This window comes from Euprymna scolopes, chromosome 11 (genome assembly GCF_053919585.1).
Source record: "Euprymna scolopes isolate OS-2025 chromosome 11, ASM5391958v1, whole genome shotgun sequence".
Classification (NCBI taxonomy): Eukaryota; Metazoa; Mollusca; class Cephalopoda; order Sepiida; family Sepiolidae; genus Euprymna; species Euprymna scolopes.
The window spans coordinates 65,137,830-65,164,633 of NC_136492.1; the positions used below are offsets into that span (position 1 = coordinate 65,137,830).

At 33.5% G+C, this 26,804-nt stretch overlaps 1 protein-coding gene across 23 annotated transcripts in view; it reads left to right on the plus strand.

Moving 5' to 3' along the window:
• The window catches only part of LOC145287890 (dedicator of cytokinesis protein 9-like), a 718,435-nt gene that overhangs the window by 440,307 nt on the left and 251,324 nt on the right, over positions 1 to 26,804 (plus strand). For all 23 annotated transcript variants that reach the window (XM_080135819.1, XM_080135816.1, XM_080135818.1 and 20 more), the window contains 7 exons: positions 299 to 545; positions 7,674 to 7,794; positions 10,806 to 10,963; positions 12,790 to 12,856; positions 14,944 to 14,997; positions 16,093 to 16,250; positions 17,503 to 17,618. In XM_080135819.1, the coding sequence (XP_079991945.1) occupies positions 299 to 545; positions 7,674 to 7,794; positions 10,806 to 10,963; positions 12,790 to 12,856; positions 14,944 to 14,997; positions 16,093 to 16,250; positions 17,503 to 17,618 (921 nt within the window). The remainder of the gene's footprint in view (positions 1 to 298; positions 546 to 7,673; positions 7,795 to 10,805; positions 10,964 to 12,789; positions 12,857 to 14,943; positions 14,998 to 16,092; positions 16,251 to 17,502; positions 17,619 to 26,804) is intronic.

The following is a 26,804-nucleotide window of genomic DNA, read 5'->3' on the forward strand; positions in this document are numbered from 1 at the left end:
GTTCTTTCAAACTATACAAATGTAACAATGTTATTAAAAAGAATTAATGTGAAACCTTTTATAATGATGTACGTTTGCATCTAAAAAATTTATTTGAAACTTAATTACGGCTGACCAACCAATGGACAGAGCTTGCGTTTTTTCTTGTTTCCGTTCTCCATAAATCTCTCATTACCTAGTTTACTTAGTGAGATTAAGAAAAGTGATATTTTTTTCTATTCAAAACACAATTCACAAAAACATTTTTTCATTTACTTTTGTTATTAATTTGATGAAATTTTCTTTTTGCCCATTGTAGGGTCACCAGGGACGTATCGCTGCTCTCTACTTGCCGTTTATTCCAATTCTTTTGGAAAGCAAAGACCGCCTGCTGGATAATGCCGACGTATCTGGAACGACTGGGCTGAACGCTTCTTACCAGAACATCGACTTGAGTTCCAGCAATGACTGCCTCATCCAATCAGACTCGCAGCATAAAAGTGTCTCGGGCATTGACCAATTTCAGAAAAGGGATTCGTCCTATTTTGATGTCATTGCTGGCCGAGGTGAGATTTTGTATTTTCTTCTATTAGCATAACAGTTTGTATTTTTTTTTTTTTTTACACAGTGATCACCAAGGTCGGAGATTTGATGAAGTGTTTATTAAGGGGTGGTTCATTAGGAATTTGTTAACGTTGGACTTGAACACATCCAAGTTGTAGTCCAGTGGGAAGCAGGCAGATGGAATTTTGTAATGTTTTGTCCTTTGTTTGAAAACATTTGAAAGAATGACTTTGTGTGTGTATGTAAATGTGGCATTAGTATAATGGATACCTATGCAGACTTTTTTTTTTTTTTTTTTTCAAATCTAAATGCAACATTTCAGGATTCTTTTAATACACATTTAATTACTAATGTTTATTTTTTATTTTCTAATAAATGAATAAATTTTACTATTTTTGAGAAAACTGTCATCAGGGTAGAGATTAATGATTAATCTTTTTTAAAAAAATGTTTAATGCGCCTTACTTTTATTTTGCTTCATTAGAAGCGAAAAGGAATGAGGAAATCAATTTTTACAAAATTGCCTGGCACTCCAATAGAAATATTTAAACAAAAAAAAAAAAAAAAAAATATGGCAAAAATATTCTGTCAGTCATGACCGAATAGAAGTCTTTAGTAATTTACAATTGTATTCTTTATATCAGCCATGTTGAGGATTGAACCTTTAACCTCTAGAAGGATGTTACATAGAACTAACTTTTACTTTGTACTTTATTTGCTCTGCCATAAACTTTAAAAAGTGAAAAGATTACCCCACTGAAGTCAAAGAAAACAACGTAAAATTTTTTATCTGTTGTTAAACTCCATGAGTAACTGTTTTGGTCTTACAAGTTGTTTACATTCATAAGAGTCTTAGTTTTTCTTTCCAGTAACATCGGCTTAAATTGCTGTGTCCATTCCAGCATTTTTTTTATACTTCAGTTTACTTCAATTCCTCTCCTTTGACTATATCTCCACCACAAGGAACCTTCATAACTCCTTCACATAGCTTGTTGTTCTCAAACCTTTAGCCATTCAGTGCATCCCCCCCTCCCTCCAGAACTAACTGCCCTCTCCATGCTGAAACCCACATGAGACGTCCCACTTAAAACTGGGTAAAGAGTGGGAGATTCTGTTGGTTCTTACAGGTACCCCTTACATCTGTTGCCTCTGTCATACTTTCTCCCATTCCACTTTGTTAGATTTTTCACTTAGACATAAACTTTACTTTCCCCGTCGACCCTCCAACACCGTAACAAACCACCCTCCTCTCCTCAACGTTCATTGCCAGAGTAGTCCTACTCTGGCTATATATCACATAATCATGTGTACATACTGGTTCTCCCCCCCCTGTTAGATTATTCAAGTTAAGCAATGTTGAGCTTGATCAGTTCCAGATGGGTGATCATTTGGTAATAATACCAGTTGCTGTATGTAGGAGGACATTGACACCTTCTTGCAAGAATTGCAAAAACTTAATGCTGTCATCTCTCCTGATGAGGGTATATATGCAACTGGGGGATCACTTGTGAATTCAACATGCCTAGGGTGAGTGCTGCTTAAGTTGGTACCCTGGTTTGCTGTGTCAAATTTTGGAGAACTGACTTTTGGCAATAATGTGTCAAATTTAACCCCAGAAATTCTTAGTTAGGATATAATAGTAAACAAGCCATTTGGAAAAGTGTAGAATAGTGTGTGGGATAGTTAACACTTGACTATTGACTTTAACTAAATAGTCTCTTTCTAGAACGATAAAATTGTTGCCCTAAAGAAAACAACACTACAGCTTTATTTTAAAACTTTTATTGAAAAAATCAATTCAAGCAACTTGATTATGTAGTAGACCTATCATTCAATGTAGCCGCCTTCAGCCTCAATCACTGCCTCAATACAAGTCCGGAACTGGGAGCATGCCTTTTCACAAGTGCCTGTGGGAAGTCAGCGAATACTTGGTGGATGGCGGCGATCAGGCTTTAGTGTTGTTCGTCATATTGATGATCTTCTCAACATATGACCAAACAAAGTAATCCAGCAAGTTCAGGTCGAGGGAGGAGGAGGGGGGGTTCATTGAGAGAAAGCTAGAAAGTCGTAGCACTCCTTCTGACGCCAAGCTTGGGTCTCTATGGGCTTGTGGGTCAGTGCCGAGTTCTGCTGCCACATTCAGGGTCTGCCAATGACCACCTGATTGCACCAGGGGATCACCACACTCTTCAACACACCCAGGTACACTTTGGTGTTGACTTTCAAGCTGACTTCGAAGATGTGAGGTGGCATGATGTGGCTCTCACTTGAAACCACACCAAAGACCATAATCGTGAATTGTCCGATATGTTGAGCTGTGCCCTAAAGTGTTGAACCATACAGATTTGCATTTTGAGGGTGCTGGCAATGGTCCTGTTGTCAAAACTTAGATCAGTAGAAAGCATGATTTGTACAGCGGCACATCTCCAATCTAACTCATTGAACATTGTCATTTTAAAACATGATAGAAGGCTCCTATCACTCTTGGGATTTGAACATAACAGCCCAACTAGTAGATGGTCTGCAACAAAAAAAGAAAATCGGTTTTCATCAAATGCAAATCAAATCATGTCTTATTTTTGATGGTTTAATGGAATAACAGTTTAAACGGAACCTAACAGTTCACAATACATTGATTGCATACACTTTTAAGAATCAGTCGAGCAAAGAACTGCGAGACTCAACAAAATGTGTTGAAGCCAAGTTCGCTTGTGATGGCTATTTCGTAATGACACTTGAGATATACTATATAAAAAAACAAATTTTAAATTACTCAACAAATATTTAATGACTTCTTTTGGAATAGTGATAATGATACGACTTTCATTTTCTGATTCATTTGAGATATTTTATATATTATGATCTAATTATTGATTTTTTTAGGAAAAAGTCTTTTTGCAATGTTCGTTCAGAATCATGTATTGGGAATTCTATTTGAAAATGTCTATTTTATTGAATTAAAAAAAAAAATGGCTACCACATGATCAAAATGCTGCGAGATCAGGATAAGATCAGAACAGTTCAACAAATTGATGCAATTGTGTCAGCAGAGATACCAGGACTTGAAGATCCAGAGCTTTGTAATTTGGTACTCTTGCAGAGTTTGACCCAGATCCTCGGGATTTTCCAGCAATTATGGCTCGGGCTCGACCGGCAGTCACTGTATTAAGACGAGAATTGTTAAAATGTTGAAGCACTAAATCGACATTATTTTTGTTTGTTTTTGTATAAAAAATATAATTTTTAAATTATTTTTTTGGTGATTGTGGGTATTTTTTCTATTTATTTTGTCAACATTTGTTGACAAAAAATAATTTGTAAATTTTCTTGAAAAAAACTTTTCTGTACGTTCACAAAAATAATTCAGCTTTTCTGATAAAAAAGATCAACTTCTGTTTACAAAACAAAAAAAAAGTTTACTGCCAATTTTCTTTAAAAATATCTTTAAAAAATGTAAGTTTTCTTGAAAGAAAAAACTGTATTTTCACCTAACAATTATGGTTAAAAAAATGTTACTCTTTTTTTGAAAAAAGACTTTTGTTGATAGAACATTGCAAAAGTAAATAAACAACACAAAATGCAACTTTTCTTTAAAAATAAATATGTGTATATATATATATATAATCAATAAATTTACAGTAGGTTTTTTTTTATTTAAAAAAAAAATTTTTTAAATTTGTTTGCGTCTATTACTTTGCTTGGCTTAATCCGGTGACTGCTGTCTGAGCTTGAACCATAATTGACAGAAAATCCCAAGGATCCGAATCAAATTCTGCAAGAGTACCTGTAATTTAGTTAAGTTTTTAATGGTACAAGATCCGACAGCTTTGTAATTGTTTGATTATGTGATAAGATTTTTTTTACTGATGTTTAAAATTTTCAACTACCATGTAATTTCCACGGGTTTTGCTAGTCTTTATTAAGTTCCAGAGTATTTGAGATGAGCATTAATCATTTGAATCAATTTGTTTACTCGGAGTCAATAGTATATACAACATTGGGCACTCATTAAGGTTCCGTAGTTTATCACATCTACTGAACATGCAGAGGGTTGCTAGTTCGAAACTCGCCGGAATCTGGAAAGATGAAATGCTTTTATATTCAGTTTCACAACGCTTTTGTTTTTATGTACATATATAAATTAATTGCAAAAAAACCTTAAAGCAATATCTTTATTAAGTTCCCGATGAGCATTAATCATTTGTATCAATTTGATTATTCTGATTCAACTCGCTATAGGTTTTTAGTTATAATAAATATTCTCAAGTTCAGAAAGACACTTTCTACTATCCGCCAGATTATACCTTACTGCAAATGTGAGATTACAATTGATACAAGGACAATAGCAGTTGGAATAATCTATAAACTTGAGACGTTGTTAGAAATTATTTTAACAAACGATATCACTGTATTGTAATTGGTTTAAAGTAATTTTCAACTCGCTGGAATATTAATTGAGCAATGAACTGCGAGACTCAACAAAATGTTGTGTCAAAGCTAAGTTCATTTGTGATGACTACTATTCCTGAAATACAAATGAAAAATGGTAAAGTTGTTGCTGTGACTGCAAAATCTGATCATATAGACCATGCAGTTAATGTTGAATTTGTACAAGCTGATTATGAGCTTGCTCATGGACTCTTTGTGACTAGATCTCAAATACCTTTATCATTCAGATATGCTTTGACTGTCCACAAAACCCAAGGTATTTCAATCGATTGTATCATTGTTGATTTGGGATCTGATGGCTTTTCAGATGGAATGACCTATGTAACTTTGTTAAGTACTAGAACACTGCAATGTTTATTTGATAGACTTTGATCCATTAAATTGACCATATGTGACAAAACTGCATGGACTGAATATTATAGATTGAGGGACAAAAAAGACAAAGTTCATTTGCCACTACTTCCTCCTTGCTCTGTCAAGGCTCCCAGTTTGTCATTGTAAGAAGAAAAATAATCATTATTGACCATGATTTGAGGCAAAAATGTACTGCTTCAAATAGAAAACGGCCAAAAATTGACAATTCAGATGTTCAAAATAATTGGGACCTGAAATTGATTAATGAAAGAAAAGCTTGTTTTGCTAACAGCATTGTTCAGACAATTTACTGCCTTCCTCTGTCATTTGACACTCCAAACATTGATTTGCCAATTCAACAACTGAAAAGATTGCTTCTCCATAGTACTCAGTGTTACTGACATTAGAGAATTGATTGTTTTTTTTTTTTTAATAGTGGTTAACAAGAAGATACCATTGTGTTTTGGGAATGTTTGATAAACAATTACTTTGACAGTTCAAAAAAATTATTTTGTATTTTGAAGAAAGCAAAACACTGAAATATGTTTAAATACACAAAATACACTGCCATCGATTACAAGATAGTGAATGCAATTGCACCTTTAAAGCTGTTTGTAGATTCCAAACTGATAGATAAAAATCCACTGAGAATAGCTCTTGAACTCCATCTTACTGATGGTCACTAGCAATTCAAAAGTTTGCTCAAAACTGACTCTTCAGTGCTCAAGCATTGTAATGAATGTCAACAAATTACTGATCACTTGGAAAATCACTAGAAATGTTCCTACTGAAATGAAATATTTGTGTTCAAATAAATAAATTTTTATTTAAAAATTATACTCCTTGGCAAATTAATGCCAAAATTCTTAATTTCAATACAAAAAATTATATTTTTGGCACATATTTCAAATTAAAAGAAACAATTATGCTCATTTTGAATAGAGCTGATTCAGAGCATTATTAGAAATAATAATAGCAAGTGAAATATTGTCGGTGACATTAATATTTCACATAATGTCAATTTTCCTTCCAAAAATATGAAAAAATAGGACAAAAACAGGCCATATATCCAATCAAAATAGCAAAAAATTAGTTGTGGCTTCTCCCCATAAAATCAGATAATCACTTCAGTGTGGTATAGAGGTGCAAGTTCATCACTGCAGGTGAACGATGACACTGGTAGGAACCATTATTACTTAAAAATTCATATTTTTTGTAAATATTGCATTATGTGATAATTTTTATGTGACGTTTAACATGTTTTATTAATTGATAAATATAATTTTACAAAGTTAGGTATTTTCTTAGAAAAAGATTTCTGCCTCAACAGAAAAATGTTCGACAAAATGCTTAACCGAAAAATTATTTTACCAAAAAATATTAATATTAAACTTTAAAAGAAAAGACACAAGAATTTAAATAAGAACTATTTTATTTCAACTCAATCAGATGTGCCTTATGCACTACTAAAAATGTAATAGAGATAGGTTATATTATTTTAATTGGAATTCATTATTGAGATGAGTATTATTTATATTTATTTATTGCGGGCTATTATTCTCATCTTTATTAGTTGTTTCACAACGTTTCGGCCTTCGTCAGGTGGTAACCATGACGGATAGGAACTTTGAATCTCCTCTCAGCAATCACTGCCATCCATAGTTGTTGTCGCCTCACCATGTTTTGGCCAAGCAAGCCTCTGGCCGGCTTTGGGTAGGATTGAAACCGCTATCTTCAGACAATGCTCATCTGGAACCGTAGAGAGTCAACATCTCTATTAACTGCGCCACGGGCCCCGAAGGGCGAGCAAGGTCGGATTTTTTGATCTTATAAATCCACATTTATTTATTATCTGATCTTCCATGGTCGGGTCCATACCGAATGGTATGGTCAGGTCCGTACCGAATAGTATATATATTATTTTAATTGGAATTCATTATTGAGATGAGTATTATTTATATTAATTTATGGATGGCAGTGATAGCTGAGAATGCAGTTAGGAGATTCGAAGTTCCTATCTGTCACGGTTACCACCTGATGAAGGCCAGAGGAATAGTTGGCCGAAACGTTGTGAAACAACAACTAATAAAGATGAGAATAATAGTCCGCAATAAATAAATTAATAGAGATAGGTTAGTTTGGAAGTTGATTTCTAAAAGCCGTCCAATACAACCATTATGCAGAATGGATGTGAAACCAATTATTATGATTTTTACAGCTAATCTATCTTGAATCATAGTTTTCACTGAAATGATTTCTTTACGTGAGTGTGTGTGTTTTTTTGACACATTTCTTTGATGACTTTATCTTTTTTTTTTTCCTTCCAGCAACGCAACAGTCGCTCGGCCAATTGAATTTTGGTGACCCTGAGCAACTTCAGTTGGTAGCATTACAACAATCCAATCTAGTTATTCAAGCAGCACGAGGAAACCATGGATCAAATTCAAGGTTAGTGACAATTTTTACTCTGTATAAGGTCTTCAATAATGTCTTCAGCTGATAACAAATTCAGTTGCTTGTTTAGAACTCGCCATCCCATGAAAAAACAAAAGTAAAATCTGTATGATGGAAAGAAGACATTATACTCCAAAAATCATGTAAATTGATCAAGTAATTCTATTTTTATAAAGAAAATTATTTTAAAGTTGATTTTAGTTTTTCTAATGCTTCTCCTTCCCCTTTGGCTTTCTGAAATCTCTCAAGTTTGACTTATTTAGAGTTATCTCTTTTTTTCCTTCAGGCTATTTTCAAAATGGCGAGATTTTTGCTCGTTGTTTAGCCATAAAATTGGATTGTGTTATTTAAAAATAACATTACTTGATCAATTTCTGTAATTTTGATGTACAATATTTTTTTCCCATCACATACACAATACAAATTTTATTTTAGTGTTTTTATTAAAAGGAAGAATTCTAGACATGCACTTAAATTTGTTTTCTAAAACTATCACGAAAAAAATATGTAATAAAATAAAAAAAAAAGAAAGAAAAAGTATATTATCTTTCTGTAAACTTATCTGTTTTTTAAATTAATAAGAATAAAAAAAGTAATTATGTTATATAGTGGAGTGTTTAAATACAAAATTAATTGGTTCTGGCTTGGCCTTTTTATCTTGAAAGGTTCCTATCTTGAAAGGTGTTTTACACAAATCATCTAATTCATTCCAAGCCCTATAAAAAACACTCATTAAATTTTATAAAAAGAGTAAAATCAGAATGAAATAAGAACCAATTAGTACCTAAGTTAACCATTAATACCTTCACTTGCTATTTATTTTTTTTACTTTCTTTGGCATCAAAATATAAAATTATATTTAATTAAAAAAATGACTGAAAGATATGACAATTTTTTAATCATTATTTTGACCATTACTCATAAAATTACAACCTCAATCAAATCTATGAGCACACAGGCGCCTGGAAGGAAAAGGATTCAAAGTGAGATGGATTATTTACATTCTTAGGGCTAAATGTCTTGTGATAATAACAAACTTCCCCAGCACTTCCAAATATTTCAGAAAAATAAAAATTAAAACAGAAAACCTTTCTTCAATCCAGATTTTTCAAATATGGTAAAAATTGTAATGCGTACATTAATTTTTACAATTTTTAAAATAAGTTTAATTTATAACGAGGGGGGGTGGTGAGTACAAGAACTTAATCCAACTCCAAGTAAAAAATGTTTTCTAGATAAAATTCAACACGAATATTTCAAGAAAATTACTAAAAAATTTTTTAATTGAATAAAACTCTGATTTTAAAAAGATTTTCAAAGAATAACATGCCTGAAAAATAGTCTTTCTGTCACTTGTATCTTTCGTATCCTGAGAATTTTTTGTATGCAATGACAAAAAAATTTTCATACAATGTTTTGTAAGTTGAAAATTTTTAAAGCAGAGTCTTTCATATCTAGAGATTCTGCTATATATATACATATATGATGATTGGTGCATCTTTCCAGATGATCACCATCACATTGAGTTCCCCAATCTTGTTGTCCATGCCATCTCAGATGACTCTGCACTCCCACCGCAGGTTTGCACATCTTGAAGCAGATGTGACATATAAATTGAGCAATTTCCATTGAGCTGACTTCCTCTGAAGGTTGAAGGGTATTCCTATGAACAATCACGTCTTCTCAAACCAGCGGTAGACTTGCAAACTTTGCTGCATGTTAAACAGATCGTTTGGTTCGGACTAATAGGTGCAAAATTGGCCTGAACAGGAGTTTTGTGCGACTTAAGGTGGTTGATGTAGCCAGCTTTTGACAAAAGCACTCGTTCATAAATGTGGCATTTCCAGCTCTGTGTTTCATGGTTAAGACCATCAATTAAACCTTTGCAAAGCTCTCGCTTCAGATTGCTGTGGGCCTGCCTTCTTTTCTTTAGAGCATCACAACTTTCACGTACAAGCTTTTGCCACTTCGGCCTTTGCAGAATAAGTTCTTCCCATGTGACGATGTTGATTTGTAAGACTTTCAAATTATTCTTTGTAGAGTCCTTAAACCTTTTCCTAGGCCTGTGTTGAGGGCGCTTGCCATTTTCCAGCTCCCCGTAAAAAATTTGTTTGGGCAGCCTACAATCTTTCATTCGAACCAAGTGGCCCACTCAACGCATGTGAGATCTGATTACAAGGGTCTCAATATTAGAGCAATATGCTCTAACAAGGATTTCAGTATCGAGTACTTGTGCTTGCCACTTGATTAAGATATGTCTCAAGGATTTTTGGTGAAATCGTTCAAGCCATTTAATGTGCCTCTGATGCAATGTCCATGTCTCCCATGGATACAACAGTGTGGTTAGCACACAGGTCTTGTAAACGCAGATCTTAATCCTGTCTGTGATGCCACGATCAGACCACACTCTCTTCCAAAAGCTACAGATGCCTTCTGAATTCGCCTGTGGATTTCCGTGTCAAGACAGCCATCCCTCGACAGAGAATTACCAAGGTACACAAATGAATCAACTACTTCCAGTCTAGAACCACAGACCATGATGTGCGACTCCACATATGACTGGCCCGGGGCAGGAGTGAACATCACCTTTGTTTTAGACAGACTGATCCTCAGACCATAGGCAGTGCAGGAGTCAGCAAAGCTATCCATTATATGCTGCATATCAGTTTTAGTGTGCGACAAAAAAACAGCATCGTCTGCATACATAACTCCTTGACCAAGACATGATGCAGCTTGGATCTGGCATTAAATCTTGTAAGATTAAAAATGTAGATATATATATTAAATCTAAGATTAAAAATGTGTGTGTATATGTATGTATGTATATATATATATATACCCACACAATTTTTAAGAATAAAATCCGTAGACATAAAACAATGAAGCTATAGCATTAAAAGAAAATTGAATGAAAAATGTTTGTTTTTTTGTTTTGTTTTGTTTTTTTCACACCTCATATCTACTGTGATTTAAATTTCTAATTTCTGATTGTTATTATTTTTAAGGGCGCAATCAATGGTTGTAGGAAACAGCTTGGGAGGAGTAGTAGGAGGAGGTACTCCTGTTCAAAGCAATATGTATAGCCGATATGATAAATTAGATTCTTCAGAAGTCAAAGATCTCCTCGTGTGCTTCCTGCATATTTTAAAGTATTTACCAGAAGGTGAGTTTCATAATAACACATTCTAAACATTATGATTTAATCTCCTATTTTTTTTTATTTCAATTTTTGTGAAATTATAACAATAGGTAGTAGACAATTATTATTAAATATTCTTCAGATTTCAGCTTTGTCAGATTATTTTCCCCAAATATTTGGTGGCTACAACCTATTTGAAAATTTAAATATTTCTGATTTATATTAATCCATAGTCATTAGAAACAAATTAAGCAATATTCTCTGAATTTTAATCTGTTAAGAGCCCTTAAACCTAAGCTTTAAAATTTAGACATTTTTTTAGAATCAAAATCATGATAGAATTTCATCCAAACTTGAATAAGGATTCTAGACATAAGGTTAGTATCATATGTTTTTAATTTTCATAAAAGTAGTTGAAAACTGTTCTGTTCAGGAGGATTAATTTTAATCATCTTGGGATGGATATTATATATACATACATACACACAAATAAATAGCTTTGTAGATATAATCCCAATTAACAAGATTTAGAAAATAAATATTAGTTGTTTTTGAATATAAATTATCAAATAATAAATAATTGTAAATTAAATCCATATGGAAAATTAATAAATATGTTAAATAAGATTAAAGTAGTTCTTCCTCAAATCCAAAATGATGGCAATAATAAAAAAAAATATCAAATGCTATTTTTCTACATAATTTTTCCGGTTTGATGAATGACATGCCTAAATTTTTTTCTTTTCTTACTAAGTTAAATAAATTTCTGTTTTCTGAAGAGTCTATGATGAATAAATTCAGTATTGACATACAAATAACTGATGGATTCTACGTAACGAAACAGTTGCTGTAAAAGACATGTGGAATTTTTAACATATTGAAAGAAATTAAAAAAAAATTAGATTAATAAAACCTTGAAATTTGAAATGTAGCTTTATTGTTATCCATTTATATATAAATATGAATATAATGTAGAGAGTCATCCATAGATCAACTGTTTTGCTGTATCGCAGTACTTCAGTATGGTTGAACAGGCAAATGTTTCAAGCCAAAATTGAAACTAGGCCTTATTTATTTTTAGACATTTATAGCTTTTATATAAAATTGTTGAAACAAGAATTCAAATGAATTCACGAAAGTAAAAAGGCATTCCTCTAATAAGCCTAAAAACGTATTCTGTTTTGCGATTCTGAATTTTTTGAGATGAGATGTGAATGCTTGTGTTATGTTGATTAATCACACTATTATTCTCATTTTGGTCGCTGCAACCTGCGACCTTCTTTGCGTGTTGAAAACATGCTTGTTTTTCTCTATTAAGGAAAAGAGAGTTGGCTCTGCATTACAAGATTTCAAACCGTGGGTTTGATGGTGAGTCCATAGATCATACTAAAATATCTTAGTGACCCCTGAAGAATGAACCTTCTTTATGATCTACAGACTCACCCTTAAGCCCACGGTTCGAAATCTTGTAATTCAGAGCCAACCCTCTTTTCCTTAGTAGAGAAAAAGAAGCATGTTCTCAACACTCGAAGAAGGTCGCAGGTTGCAGCGACCGAAACGTTGTGCTAATAACATCCGAGATGAGAATAATAGTCCGATTAATCAACATAACACAAGCATTAAGAATTCATGTTTACTTAAATAACAGATTTCTTTTCATATCTTAAAGTTGTTTTTTTTTTTTAACATTTTGAATTTTTGAGATGAGGATTAATTATTTATATTATTAGAATTAATCAACATAACACGAGTATTCTGGTTTATTTAAAAAAAAATAAATAACAGATGTTTTGTTTTTTGTTTCTTATTCTTTTTATTGTTTTCTATTTTTTTCTTTTTTTTTTTTTTAGATATACTTTTGGGGTGGTTTAATAATTCTTCTGAACACAATGTGATTGATCTGTTTTCACTTTTAGAGTAAGTAAAATTCATTTTATATTTCTGAATTTTTGAGGTAAGGATTGTTTATTCATATTATTTGGATTCTTCAGACTACTGTTCTCATAAGTTTTATTTTCGCAGTGCTTTGGTTGATGTAACCTCTGACCTTATTCAGGTATATTTTGTCAAACTTGTAGTGCCATGGATTGAATACTTCGTGAAAATCACTTGCAAAAGTTACACTTCTGGAGGATGAAGATTTAATCCTCAGCACAGGTGACACTCAAAATACAATTGCAAATTATTTAAAACTTCTCCCCAGTCATGATTGATTGAATGAGAGTGTGCTAACCCTGTAGATTAAATAAAAGGTTTCTGTTCAAAAATCTGTGCAGATTCCAGAGTTTGACAAAATACAGCTTAAGAGGGTCGGTAGTTACATCAACGAAAATGTTGAAAAAAGCATTCAAGATAAGAATAGTAGTCGTAAGAATCCAAATAGCATGTAATATTTCTTATCTATTTTCACCTTTGTTTTAACAATTTCAATTTGTTATCCTTTATTTGTCTGGATCTTCTTTCCAAATTTCCACTTGGTTAAAAATAATGCTTTTCTTGTCTATAATATCTCTTGGGAAGAAAACATTAAAATAAATCTGGCAGGGGTGCAGATGTGCTTTTTTATTTATGTACATTTTTTTCACCCCAAACAAGGTGTATTGCCACTTAGATGTGAGGGGCTACTATTTGAGATGAATGTAAGCAGTTCAGCAGGAAGATGTCTGTTCACATTACATTTAAACTTCTACCGGTTAATACATTTAGGGAAGCAGGAACCAGGGAGGGAATTCTAAAGTTTAGCAATTTGAGGAAAGGAAGTAAAAGGCTTTCCGGTATCTAGGGACCTCAACTATGATTAAATAGAATTTTGCTGCTTGTTAGGAGTATGTATACTGAGGGGCACAAGTGATACGAGTTCATCAGGGCATATTCCATTAAAGTAATTGTAAAACAAACACAGGGATCCAACATTGTGGCAATGGGACAAAAGTCAGAGCTTGGCCAATAGAACGGAAGCACTTAGATTTTACTCTGTTTAATCCTGTCTAAGAATGGGAGATGCACTAGCCAAGATATGGCACCAATACTTCATGCATAGTCAAGTTCTGGCTTTTTAAAGATATAGAATACTCTCTAATGTGAGTCATTTTCTAGCATGGTAGTGGAAGCCCACCTTTTTTGCAGAAGTCTTGGCAATGTCATCAATGTTCCAAACGTCCTCTTAAAAACAGTTTTTCTCATCTTTTATCACTTTGGAGGGGGGCGATTTAAATCGGGCTATAGGTGCAGATGTGTTTTTAATACTTTTCTCAAGAAGCTGGCATATTCTTAAAGATGATGATGAGAATAACTGTCAACTTGATCCAGACTTGTATTCACTTAACTGATGGATCACCATTTCTTAATTAGAAATTTTTTTCTGACTGGACCATCCTCACCAAAAAGTCTAAGGATAAATCCAAATATTTTCGCAAGTCCAAAAACTTTGCAGACACTATTTCTAGCTTCATGTTTTCACTATGCAAAGTGGTCAACCCAACCAACTGTTTTCTTTATATGTACCTTCAGTTGATCCCAAGACCCACCCAACACCCACTCACCTTTCAATCAGATTGTATTATTGTATGGTGAAGGTCCTTTGAGCCAGAACTACTCAGCCTCTTATCTAAATCGCAGTTCAAAAGTGACATATCTGAGGGGAAAAAGAAAATTAACAATTTTTATTTTGTGCATGGATGAAAAGCTGGAAGATAGGAACCATATGGTATTGCTTATGCATGCTGGGAGTTTTTAGCCAGAGTTTTATCACTGAAATTATTTGCACACACATAGGTGAAGTAAACAGTCAGTGACTGGACATGACAATGTTGAATCTAAAAAGCATTAAAACTTTTTTCTCTATCTCAGTCTCAAAGATGTATCCTAAAATGATTTTAAAGGTATTTTAAACTGTGAGCAGTTTCCAGTTTTTTTACACTCGAGTATAAGTGTTCATGCGATTGATGAACTAAAAAGTGTTGATAAGCCATTGATAGACTAAAAATATAACTTTTCTTTTCCAGACTTTGTTTACATCAGTTTAAATATGTTGGGCGTCGAAAAATTATCACATTGAGGTAAGTAACTGTAACAATTATTTTTATTTGATTTCTTTCAATGAAATATGTTTATTTGTAGAAAGAATTAATAGTAAAAATAAAATGTTGGGATCCGTGCAGTTTAACATCACTAAGAAAATTTAGAAAGACATTTTTAACAGGGGAAGGGAGCTTTGTTAACTCTCTGCTTACACAAATGAAACTCTCCAAAAATGAACATAATTTATTTGCTTGGCAATGCTCAACTGCACTAGTACCATTTTTTTTTTTATATAAATAGAAAATAAAGTAGACGTTGTGGGCTGTTTTCTTTTTTATAAATGATCAAATGAATGTTTTTTTTTTTGTTTGTTTGTTTTTTTTAATATTTGAGAAAATATGTATTTGTTCAAAAATATGATTTTTTTAATTAAAAATTTAATCTTTTTTTTTCTTTTTGAATGTTTTTGTCCAAAATTTGTCTCATGTATTTACAGACATTCAAATACTTTTTTTTTTTTTAATTTTTCAAATTAAATAAATACAAAATACATGAGCTAAATTTTCAAGGTACACCATCCAGTGCAAAACACTTTCTAAGAAGGAAGTGGCATGTCTCTGGTGTTGTGCCCTTTTACTAATTTTTTTTATATAATAGTGGTAAAAAATGTTTAATATACAATAAGGTATTGCTGGAGTTTTGCATCATTTCTTTTGTTTTTGTGATTTGAGGTGTGAGGGCACAATAAATTTGCATTTTCAATTAATAAATTAATGATGTGAAATTTTTCTCCAAAACAAAAGAAATTTGGAACAATCAATGTTGCCTGTATTCTGAAACTCCAATAAGGTTTTGGTCACTGTCAGGCTGAAGTAAGGTTCTGTTCTGCGCTACTACTGGGGAATGCTAACAGAACTGCTCAGCCATTTTTGTAGGTCCGACTGCACTTTCTAGCGTGCTTTACAAAACCTCATCTGACTTTGTCTAACTTCAATGAAAGGTGGTAAAGAAACTCTATTCTGAAGCTCCAACAATAATTGATATTTATATTAACTATATTTTCACCTCATGGTTAAAAAAAATCGATAATCATTATTCATTTTTGTGCGTGCTTTTCTTGTTTTGAATTTTAGCACGATAGGAGACAGCCGCAAAGCCATGACAGCACCTCCCTCATCACGCAAGTCTTTGACAGGGGGAGGAGGAGCAGGAATGATAACGGGAGGAAATGGAATGGTTCATCAAAGAACATACAGCCAATGTCAAGACAGTCAATCGGACTTGTTCCATGGTCAGTAGAATATATTTCTTCCTCATCCTACTACTTTTTTCTTTCTTTGACATCAATTGCTGAAATCAGATTGTCAATAAACGACCCGTGATTGCTGCAGTGGCGCATCATCATCCTCCAAGCATTTATTTATGAAGATCCAACATTATTTCAATCGATATTCTTCTTTTGTTAGTTATATTTCCAAGTTTTCTGTTGATGTAATCGTCAACCTTTTCTTTTGTTTTTTTTTGGGCACCTTTTTCGCATTCAGAATCTTGGGCAGAAGTTTGAACTAGAGTCTGTATTTAATCTGTGTAGATTATTCTCATTCTGGCTGCCAGCAGTGTTAATATTGTTGTTCATACTTATCATCTGTAGTAAAAATTGAACCTTTAACTATCAGATCTAGTGCTACCAAATCAGGCTGTGTGAAAATATTGGTTTTCTAACTTGAATGCCCTAAACATTGATGTTTTTTCCTTCCCCTTTGCAAAACTTCATTATGTTCTGCAAAGATAAAAGCAATAAATTTTTCTCTACAAAACAACCAAACTAAACATCATGAATATTTTAAGATACAAAAAACTTAAAGCATAAAACCTTCTTTCAATATAATTAAACCCAAAAGGGTTGATATGCTGTCAAAAAAGCAACCAAACTAAGCACATATAAATAAATATTTGAAGATATAAAGAGCTTGAAGCATAAACTTTTTTTTTTTAAATTACCAGATTCAGCATGAAATAAAATATTTAATGTAGATAATTGTCATTCTGTCAGCCATGAACAGGTAGAAGTGTTAATTTTGTTATTCTTAATTCTCACTTGCAGTAAGGATTGAACATCAAACCTTCGGAAAATTTTGTGTGGAAATGATTCTTCACCAATGCTAATAATTGCTATGTCATGGGTCCAAATAATGACATAGTGCAAATTGTCTACCTATGTGGATTAAATAAAAGGTTCGCTTCAAAATTCACCTGGAAGTTTCCTAAGTTTGAAAAGATGTACCTGAAGAAGGCTGGAGTTTACATTGTTTGAAATGTTAATAGAACAATCATATAGGAATGGTAATCTGAATGATAGAAATTATACTTAAGATGGTCACCCTTTCTGCTAATCAATACTAAAAAGTCCAAGAAAGTACATTATTAATACATCAAAGAGATTTACATCGTTATCAAGTAGTATAAATCACATGGGGAGATAATGTGCTTTACCTTTTTTTTTTAATTTTTACTTGACTACATTCTATTTTAATATTTTACAGTAAATTCCTCATCAGGAGCAACGGCCATCCTCAAAGCTTTACAAGAAGCCAACATGGCAACTGAAGTTGGCATTATCGTCCTGGACATTCTCAGCCTTTATTGCAATACATTTAAGGTTAGTCAACTCTCATGAATTTCAGTCTGTTATTCTTAAGAAAATCTTACTATTTTTTTTTTTTTCTTTTGCAAATGTTAAAGTATTTTTCATTTTTTATTTTAATTGTTTACACATTTTACAGATTTTGGTTTTCAATATTTGATACTTATGGGAAATAGGGACCATGCTATTATTTGAATTTTCCAGGCAGTTTACATAAAATCCTGAAAGGTGCTGAAATGCTGAATCATGGCAGTCAGTGTCATTTAAGAAAACATTTATTTGCTATCATTGGTTATGAAAAATAATAAATATTTATCTTGATTTGAACAAAAAAAAAATCATTAAAAATTTATAAGAATATTGTTTGCTATCAATTGTTTCCATCTTCAAGACCCAACATTTGAAGAAAGTCAACAAGAGGAAAATTGCTGCTTTTGAATGGTGTTGCTACCGTAGACTTCTTCATGTAAGGCGGGTGGACAAACGTACAAATGAATGGGTTTTGGAGAAGATTGGACCATGCCAATAACTTCTGGAAAACATCAATGTCAGGAAATTGTGATTTTTGGGACGTATGGCCAGAACAGATGACCTAACAAAAGATCTGCTCTTTGGTACAACCCCTGGCAAAACCAAAACCAAGAATGTCCGACATGAAGGACATCGTGAACATTAGCATGGCTGAGTTGCTCAGAACACCACAGAACCAGAGTCAATGGTGACGGTTCGTGAAAAGTGCCATGGCTGATCAGTAATGACTAGTCCGTCATAAGAGATCAGTTTATTATTGTAAAAATATTCATTCATAAAATTTACAATAAGTGTTATTTTTTATAATTTTAATTTTCTAAAAGTTTTGTCAAAATTGTCCAATAATTACTCATTGCATTTCTTTCATAACAAAAATTAAAAAGATGTTTTCATTTTTAAATTTTTCATTGAATTATCATCATAACAATAGAAATTATATTTATATATATATGAAAAAGTTTGACAACGTTTGCATGGAAAATAAAAATCACAAAAATTCATTTGGTATCTTTTGGCGTTTTACATAAACTACCTGGAAACTGTCAAAATAACACAGTCCTTATTCTGCATAAATACTCAATATCTTTCAAGTGTCTGTAAAACATGTTAATATACTAAAGCTGAAATGTCTGTTTTCCTGAGGCTAATTTCTTATATATTTTAATCATACAAACAAAGGTTTACAATAAAAACTTCCATTTTTTTAAATTTCATTTGATTTCATTATAAGTGTTCTTATCAGTTGCAAATTGTTATGAACTTAGCGACTGAACAATCTTAAGTGTCATAACATGGACACACACCTGGCTGGAAGAAAACAACAATTGTTCTAATCAGCTGCAAATTGCTATTAACTTTGTAAGAAACTGTTCACTTGTAAATTTCTATCACTTTGACCTTTCGTTCACTGCGTGATGTTTCACCCCATCTTCACTCCAGTTTTATTTTCGCTTTTTATCTTCTCTCTTTTTCTGTGTGCATTTATTAGCAGTTAAAATATTCCGTTATAAATGAAAGAGAATAATATCAGTCATGGTAATATTTAACTCATAACTCATAGCTGTAGAAAAGAAGTATAGTAAGCAGAAAGTGACTAATTTGATTTTTTTTTTTTATCTTTTGATATTTAACTGATTTTGCAAATTCACTTTTTCTGAATTCAAACTGTTTAACTCAACTCAATTGATGACCGAATGGGTCAAATTTTGTCCAAGTAATTATAATATATACAAACGATATTTTTGTAAATATTAACAATTGTTTTTTTTGTTTTTTTAAAACCTACAGACACTTTCATGCTTATGCAGTCATCAGTGTAGGAAATGACAATTACCGTCAGTCGGAGGATTTAAACTCCGTCACAAAGTCAATCTTGATACTAACATTCTACCTCTAAGCTACCAACAATTAATACACAAATTGAGGGAAATTCATTCATTCATTTAATTGGCAAAGAATAAACGCACAAGCGATTGCCATTTACAAGGGGGAAAAGTCAGTGAGAATTTAGAGGGCTATGTACAAAGAAAACTATACAGGGGAAAAACCATGGCGGTCCAACCAGCATCTGTCCAAGGCTGCATTTGAAGCCCTGTAGTGTGGATTGGTTTATGACCTCATCAGGTGGCTGGTTCCATCGAGATCCAAATCGAACCAAGAATGCTGCTTGGTGTTGAAGCCTCCAGAACTATCAAAGGTAGATCTTTTTCACGTGTCCACAGAGTCCTGGTTCAGGCCGCACCGTCCATGAAAGATGTTGAAGGCGAGCATGAGATTGTCTCAAAACCTGCGGTCAAAGGAAAAAAAATTCCGTGCCTATAAATGCAAACTCAGCAGGTATAGAAAGTGAAGTCGGAGAATATTTAATGACAGGAAGTCGGAATATTGCATTTTGCATGCACACACATATATATCTCTACTATTATATGAAAGTTACTTTGTGTGTGTGAGTTCCTTCCTTATAGGTTCTGAAATGGATGAGTCTATCTTTTGCAAATTTTACACAAAGGTAATTTATATTTCTGGCAGTGTTCTTAGAAATGTTATGTACAGAAATTCATCTGATAAATATTGAAAAAAGAAATTCTGATCCTAAAAATAGTCTTTTGTATAGATAAAAAAATTATTTTTACAGGTGAATGTTTTACTTTACACTTACCAAGGGAGATTATTCTCACCAAATTAAGGGAAATTCAATTCTCAGCAAATCATTTCTTTAAAAAAACAAACAGAACTATTATCATCTGGAGATGTAGCTCAGTGATAGTATTTGACTACAGATCAAATGGTCCCCCAGTTTAAGCCTGGGTGTACCTCATTTTATTTTAATTTTTTCTTAGTAATGAATTCAGTTTACGATAAAAGATGAGGTACCGTTTAAAATTGACGCAAAACATTTCTTTGCATATTTAAAAATATTAAAATCAGAAAATATATAAAAATATATATAATTTATATTATTATATTATATATTTATCTATCTATCTATCTATATATATATATTTCTGCAGAAATATATTTTCTTATAATATATATCAATTCTTATTTAAGAAGCTCAATGTAATTACAGAGCAATATAGAGAATAAATAACAAAGTTATATTCCAAAATTCATGATGTTAGACCATCTTATAATTTATTCCTTTAATTCAGTTGCCATATACAATTCTTGACAGTGTCAACTGAATTAAAGGAATAAATTATAAGATGGTCAACATCATGAATTTTGGAATATAACTTTTTGTCATTTATTCTATATATATATATATATCTATATTTTTATAAAGTAATAGGGTTCGTGTGTTTCTGTCTGTGTGTACAGCTCTCCATCATCAACGAAATATAAAGGAGGTAAGAGGGTAGATCTCTCCTGGTAGAGAAACATTAGAACCCATTTTAGGATGTTTCTGTTATAGGAGACATAAGAATCTTTGCCTAATTTCTTTATATACTAGTCTACAAACCACCCCCATATCGAATGACTTATGCTCATTTGCATATCACATTATATTAAATCTCTTTAACTAATTACCTCGACCTTATTACATATTGGAAATATTCTAATCATTTCAACTGTACTATTTACAAAATCTATTTAACATTTAATTATTTAATATATTTTCATTTAATTTTATATTCGATTTATTTCACTTTACGTATATTATCAAAACAATTCATTGGCGAGGAAAGCTTTATGTTTTGGGATTGTATTGAAAATGTAATGGAAATTTCAATTTCGTTCCGTTTTAATCTTTTATATTTTACTTGCCAATATAATTGAAAGAATACAATTCAACTATCGTAATTTTTTATAAATAAACAAAAACAAATATTTTAAAATAAAACTTTATTAAAAAAGAAATAATTTTATTTTTAAATGAAAAAAATCAATTTAGTAAAATAATTGTATTAAACACCCCCAGCCTTGTCAGCAAACTTGTAAACCTATAAAAGTTAACATTTCGAATGTAAACAGTGATTTTTCGATTTTGTTAGCGCTTGCCGCAATTAAAGACAATTAAAACGGAACTAACTTTATTTCCATTCTATTTTTTAAACAACCCCCCAAAACATAACGCTCTCTTCCAGTTATAGCCAATTTTTTTTTAATTAAATAAAACAGGTCAAAATAAACAGATAAGCGCATTTTCTTTTACATTTTTCTTACAACCATTGTCATTTAACCAACTGCAGGATACCGTTACTTTTGTGGGGTTGTTTTGAAAATGGCACGGAGATTATAATTTCGTTCCAATTTAATCTTTCTGGTCGAGTCTATTTCGAAAGCCTGTCTTATCATAGATTTGAACTACAAATAATTTATTACATTTTGATTATTACTATCTTAAGACTTAAAGCTTATATTTATTTCATTTTTCTATTTATATATTGAATTAGTTATTTCCAGTCTTATTTAAACTTAGTGCTTTCTTTAAACCGGATGAACCTTTTATAAAAATATGAGTTTAACGTAAAGAACACGAACAAGGTTTTATTCAACTGAATTTCTTCCAGTTTACTAACAAAATATATAAATTTAAAAGAGATATAAATAATAAAATAAAAAGGTTATGTAATTTAAAAGAAATACACGTACTCACAAAAGCAGAACTTTTTTTACACATTTTTTTTCTTTAAAACCATAACAATGAGACTAACAATTACCTAGATCTTATTAATTATTTGTTTTAATAGAACTGTTTTAATTGTACTGTTTACTTAGTTAACCTAAGTTGGTATTACATTTATTTTACATTTACTTTTTTTTTTTAATTATTACTTTTAGACTGTGACGTTTACACCCGGAAGTAATGAGTCACACGTAGGTCGCTTTTATTCATTCCTTTTGGTCAAGATCAAAGTGTAGTATCTGTTCTTCAGATGCTGCACTTCATTTTCTTGTTCTCTTTCGGTGGAGGAGAAATCCTTCACGACTGAGACAATTTTTATTTTTGTACCTTTTCTCCACGTTAAAAAACGACCCTGGTGTCTAACTCTGTCCCGTGGGGAGGCATAGTAAATAGGTACAATATAATTGTTTATAATTGTACTATTCAGAAATATTATTTATAGTTCGCCCATTTCAGTTAGTATACATTTCCTTAATTTCGCTTAATTAATTTACAATCATTAATATCGTTAAACAATTCCGTTTAAAACCGAAATTATGCCACCCAAACGAAGTAGAAACGAAAGTGAGGAAGAAAGAATGGAAAGATTGGAAGCTAATAGACTAAGAGTTGCTGCAATTCGCTCCAATGAAAACAATTCAGATAGAGAAAGACGTCTAGAACTTAACAGGATACGTCAAAGAGAAAGGAGAGCAAGACTGTCAGATTTGGAAAGAGAAACCCAACGTGAAGCTGACAGAACTAGACATGCTGTAAGGCGGTTAAATTCATCACAAGATGAAATTTAAGAAAGGCAAAGATATGCACTGGAAAGAGAAGCAATATTACGATCGAATGAATTATATGAGGTAAGTAGACGTACACAAGGTCAGTTGAGAGTGGCTCAACGACATCAGAATGAATCGGAAACCCAATGAAGCTTTCGCCTATACCAAGGGCAACAACGAGAGGCTGCATGGAGAGAGAGTATGACTTTGCCCCAGCAATTGACAGAAAACGAGGCAGCTAGACAACGAATGACTGCTTTGAGACACCATGAAATAGAACACTGCAATAGAAAAGGATTGCTCTACAACAAAAATGACTCTCTCACTACAGCTGATATATGAAAAATGGACAAAGTATGTCAACATTGCTCAGCTGTAAAATTTAAAGGAGAAACCCCTGGTTGTTGTTGTTCTTCTGGCAAAGTTGTGCTTGATAGCTTTCCACCACTGCCTCAGTTGCTTCAAGATTTGCTCTCCGGCAATGGTCCCATCTCTAAAGATTTTCTGCAAAATCTACGCAGTTATAACAATTGTTTTGCAATGACATCATTTGGTCACAAAATTGCGGCAGTACATGGGTGGAATCCTTCTTTTAGAATTCGAGGTCAGGTTTGCCACCAGATTGGGAGTCTTTTACCACCTGAAGATGAAACAGCAAAGTTTATTCAAGTCTACTTCTTGGATAGTCTGGAAGAGGAACTACATAATCGGGGACGTGACAGTAGACTCAATAGAGACATTCTCCAAAGTCTGACTGAATTTTTACATGAGAACAACAGCTTCATTTGTCAGCTGAAAACAACAAAGGAGAGGATTGAAGAAGAACACTTGATAGAACATAAAGTTGTCATAAGGGAAGACTGAAGGCCGCAAGAAGAGCATCCACGGCGATTCAATGCTCCAACAACAACGTATGAGATTGGAATATTAATGGAGAATGAACCAACAGCTAACCGGGATATTGTCTTGCGTTTTAGAAATGATAGATTAAAATGGATCTCCGAACTACATCCCCTCTACGATACTTTAATGTACCCGTTAATGTACCCCTATGGTTCTCCATCTTACAACATCTACATGAAGGCATCCAATGGGCGAAAAGTTACCCAACAGCAATTTTATTCGTACCATTTAATGACTCGGCCTGGAAACTATTTTCTCTGGTACCGAAGGCTATTTCAACAATGGCTGATGGATGTGTACTGCAAGATTGAAACAGAACGTTTACAGTTCCTGAGGCGTGAGCAACAGACCCTGAGAGCTGACAATTATAGCAACTTGAGAGATTCAATTCTTAGGGAGGATGGGAATTCAGAACAGTTTGGTCAACGAGTTGTACTTCCGGCAACTTATACAGGAGGCCCTCGATACATGTTTGAGCGGCAAAGTGATGCCATGGCATATGTTCGGCGAATGGGCCGAGCCGACCTCTTCATCACGTTCACAACAAATCCAAAGTGGACAGAAATTACAGAAAATTGTCTTCAAGGGCAAGACCCTCAGGATCGTCCAGATATTGTTGCCAGGGTTTTCAGGCAGAAGCTAAAAAAGTTACTTGAATTTATTAAAAAGGGAGGATTTGGCAGGTTGAGGGCTTTCCTGTACAGTATTGAATATCAAAAAAGAGGACTGCCGCATGCACACATCCTCACCTGGCAGGCCCCAGAGGACAAACTTCTACCAGAAAAAATGGATCTCTGCATATCTGCAGAGATCCCTGACAAAGAGGAAGATCCTGATCTTCATGCTAAAGTGATGGCACATATGGTGCATGGACCTTGTGGACCATTTAATCCAAATTGTCCATGTATGATTGACAACAAATGTTCCAAAAAATACCCAAAAGAATTTCTTCAGTGTACCGAGCAAGGCCAAGACTCTTACCCCAAGTACAGGCGAAGAAAACCAGAAGATGGAGGCCAGACTGGTACAATAAGGATGAAGAGAAATGGTCGGTATGCTAATCAAGAAATAACAAACCAGTGGATTGTTCCGTACAACAAGGTCCTCCTTCAGCAGTTCAACGCTCACATTAACGTAGAAATTTGCAGCTCGATCCAAAGCATCAAATATGTCCTCAAATACGTGAATAAAGGATGTGATCAAGCAGTGTTTGAACTACAAAGAACTGATGGAGCAGCTAACCAACAAGGCCAAGTACAAAGTCACATTGTGGATGAGATCCAGCAGTTCCAGAATGCAAGGTATGTCGGCAGTTCAGAGGCGGCCTGGAGGATATTGGAACATCCCATCCATGAAAATTTCCCCCCAATTGTGCAACTTTCTGTTCATCTTGAAAATGGGCAGCCTGTCATGTTCCCAGCTGATACTGCTCTGGAACGAGCCCAAGGTCCACCGCCTGCCACAACTTTGACAGCATTTTTTCAACTCTGCCATGAGGATGACTTTGCAAGGGGTCTCAAATACGTAGAAGTCCCTGAGTTTTACACTTGGAACAAATCGACAAAGAAATGGATGAGAAGAATGCGTGGGGTACAAGTTGAAGGTACTGAAAATGATGATGTATGGAAGGCACCATGCATTGGGAGAATCTACACGATTAGTCCAAAAGCAGGGGAGTGTTATTTCTTACGCCTGTTGCTCAATGAGGTTGCTGGTCCAACTTCATTTCAAATTTTGCGAGCATACAATGGTCAGGTGTTTGAAACATACAGAGCAGCGTGCCTTGCTCGAGGCCTTCTAGAAAATGACCATCACTTGCATCAAGCAGTAGGAGAGGCAAGTGCCACTCAATCACCTTCAAATTTGCGAAGCCTATTTGTGATAATTTTAACAGCCTGTGAGCCAAGAAATCCTCTTGAGATCTGGATGGCTTTTCGTGATGTAATATCTGAAGACATTCTTCACAGATACAGGCAAGAAGTTAACAATCCAGAAGCAGATTTTAATGAGGACATCTACAATAAAACTCTTTGTCTAATTGAAGAAAAAGTTCTCCTTATGTGCGGTCAACCATTGGCAAGCTATGGATAACCTGCACCAACACAAGGGAGAGATGAAAGACTCGCGAGAGAGTATCAACGTGAAGTTACTTATAATCTTGAAGAACTTTCCCTACAAGCAGAAAATATGCGAGAAAAACTGACCGATTCTCAAAGAGAAGTTTACAATTCATTCATGGCAATGTTGGAAGCACAAGGTGAAATGAACAAAAACATGATGTTTCTTGATGCTCCAGGTGGTACGGGCAAGACTTTTGTAATCAATTTGATCCTTGCAAAGATTAGATCCATGAGAAAGATTGTGCTTGCAACAGCATCCAGTGGCATTGCTGCTACTCTACTACAAGGTGGCCGCACTCTTCACAGCACTTTTAAAGTACCCTTGGATACTCATCGAATGGATCAGCCAGTTTGCAAAATTACTGGTAACTCAGCCTTGGCAAATGTAATTAGAGACACCTCTGTAATCATTGTAGACGAAGCCCCAATGACGCACAAGAGTGCTTATGAAGCAATTGACCGAACACTGCAAGACATCACAGGAAACAAGAATCCCATGGGTGGCATTCCAACCTTATTTTGCGGTGATTTCCGTCAAATCCTCCCAGTGGTTAAAAATGGCACAAGGGCTAACATTGTCAATGCAAGTTTGAAACAATCCTATCTCTGGAGGCACGTTATAGTGAAGAGACTGACTACTAATATGAGAGCCTATATCTCTGATAACACAGCTGCAGCAGACTTCTCAAAATTGCTTCTCCAAATCGGTAATGGTCAGTTTCCTATCACTTCTTCACCTGACACAATTAAG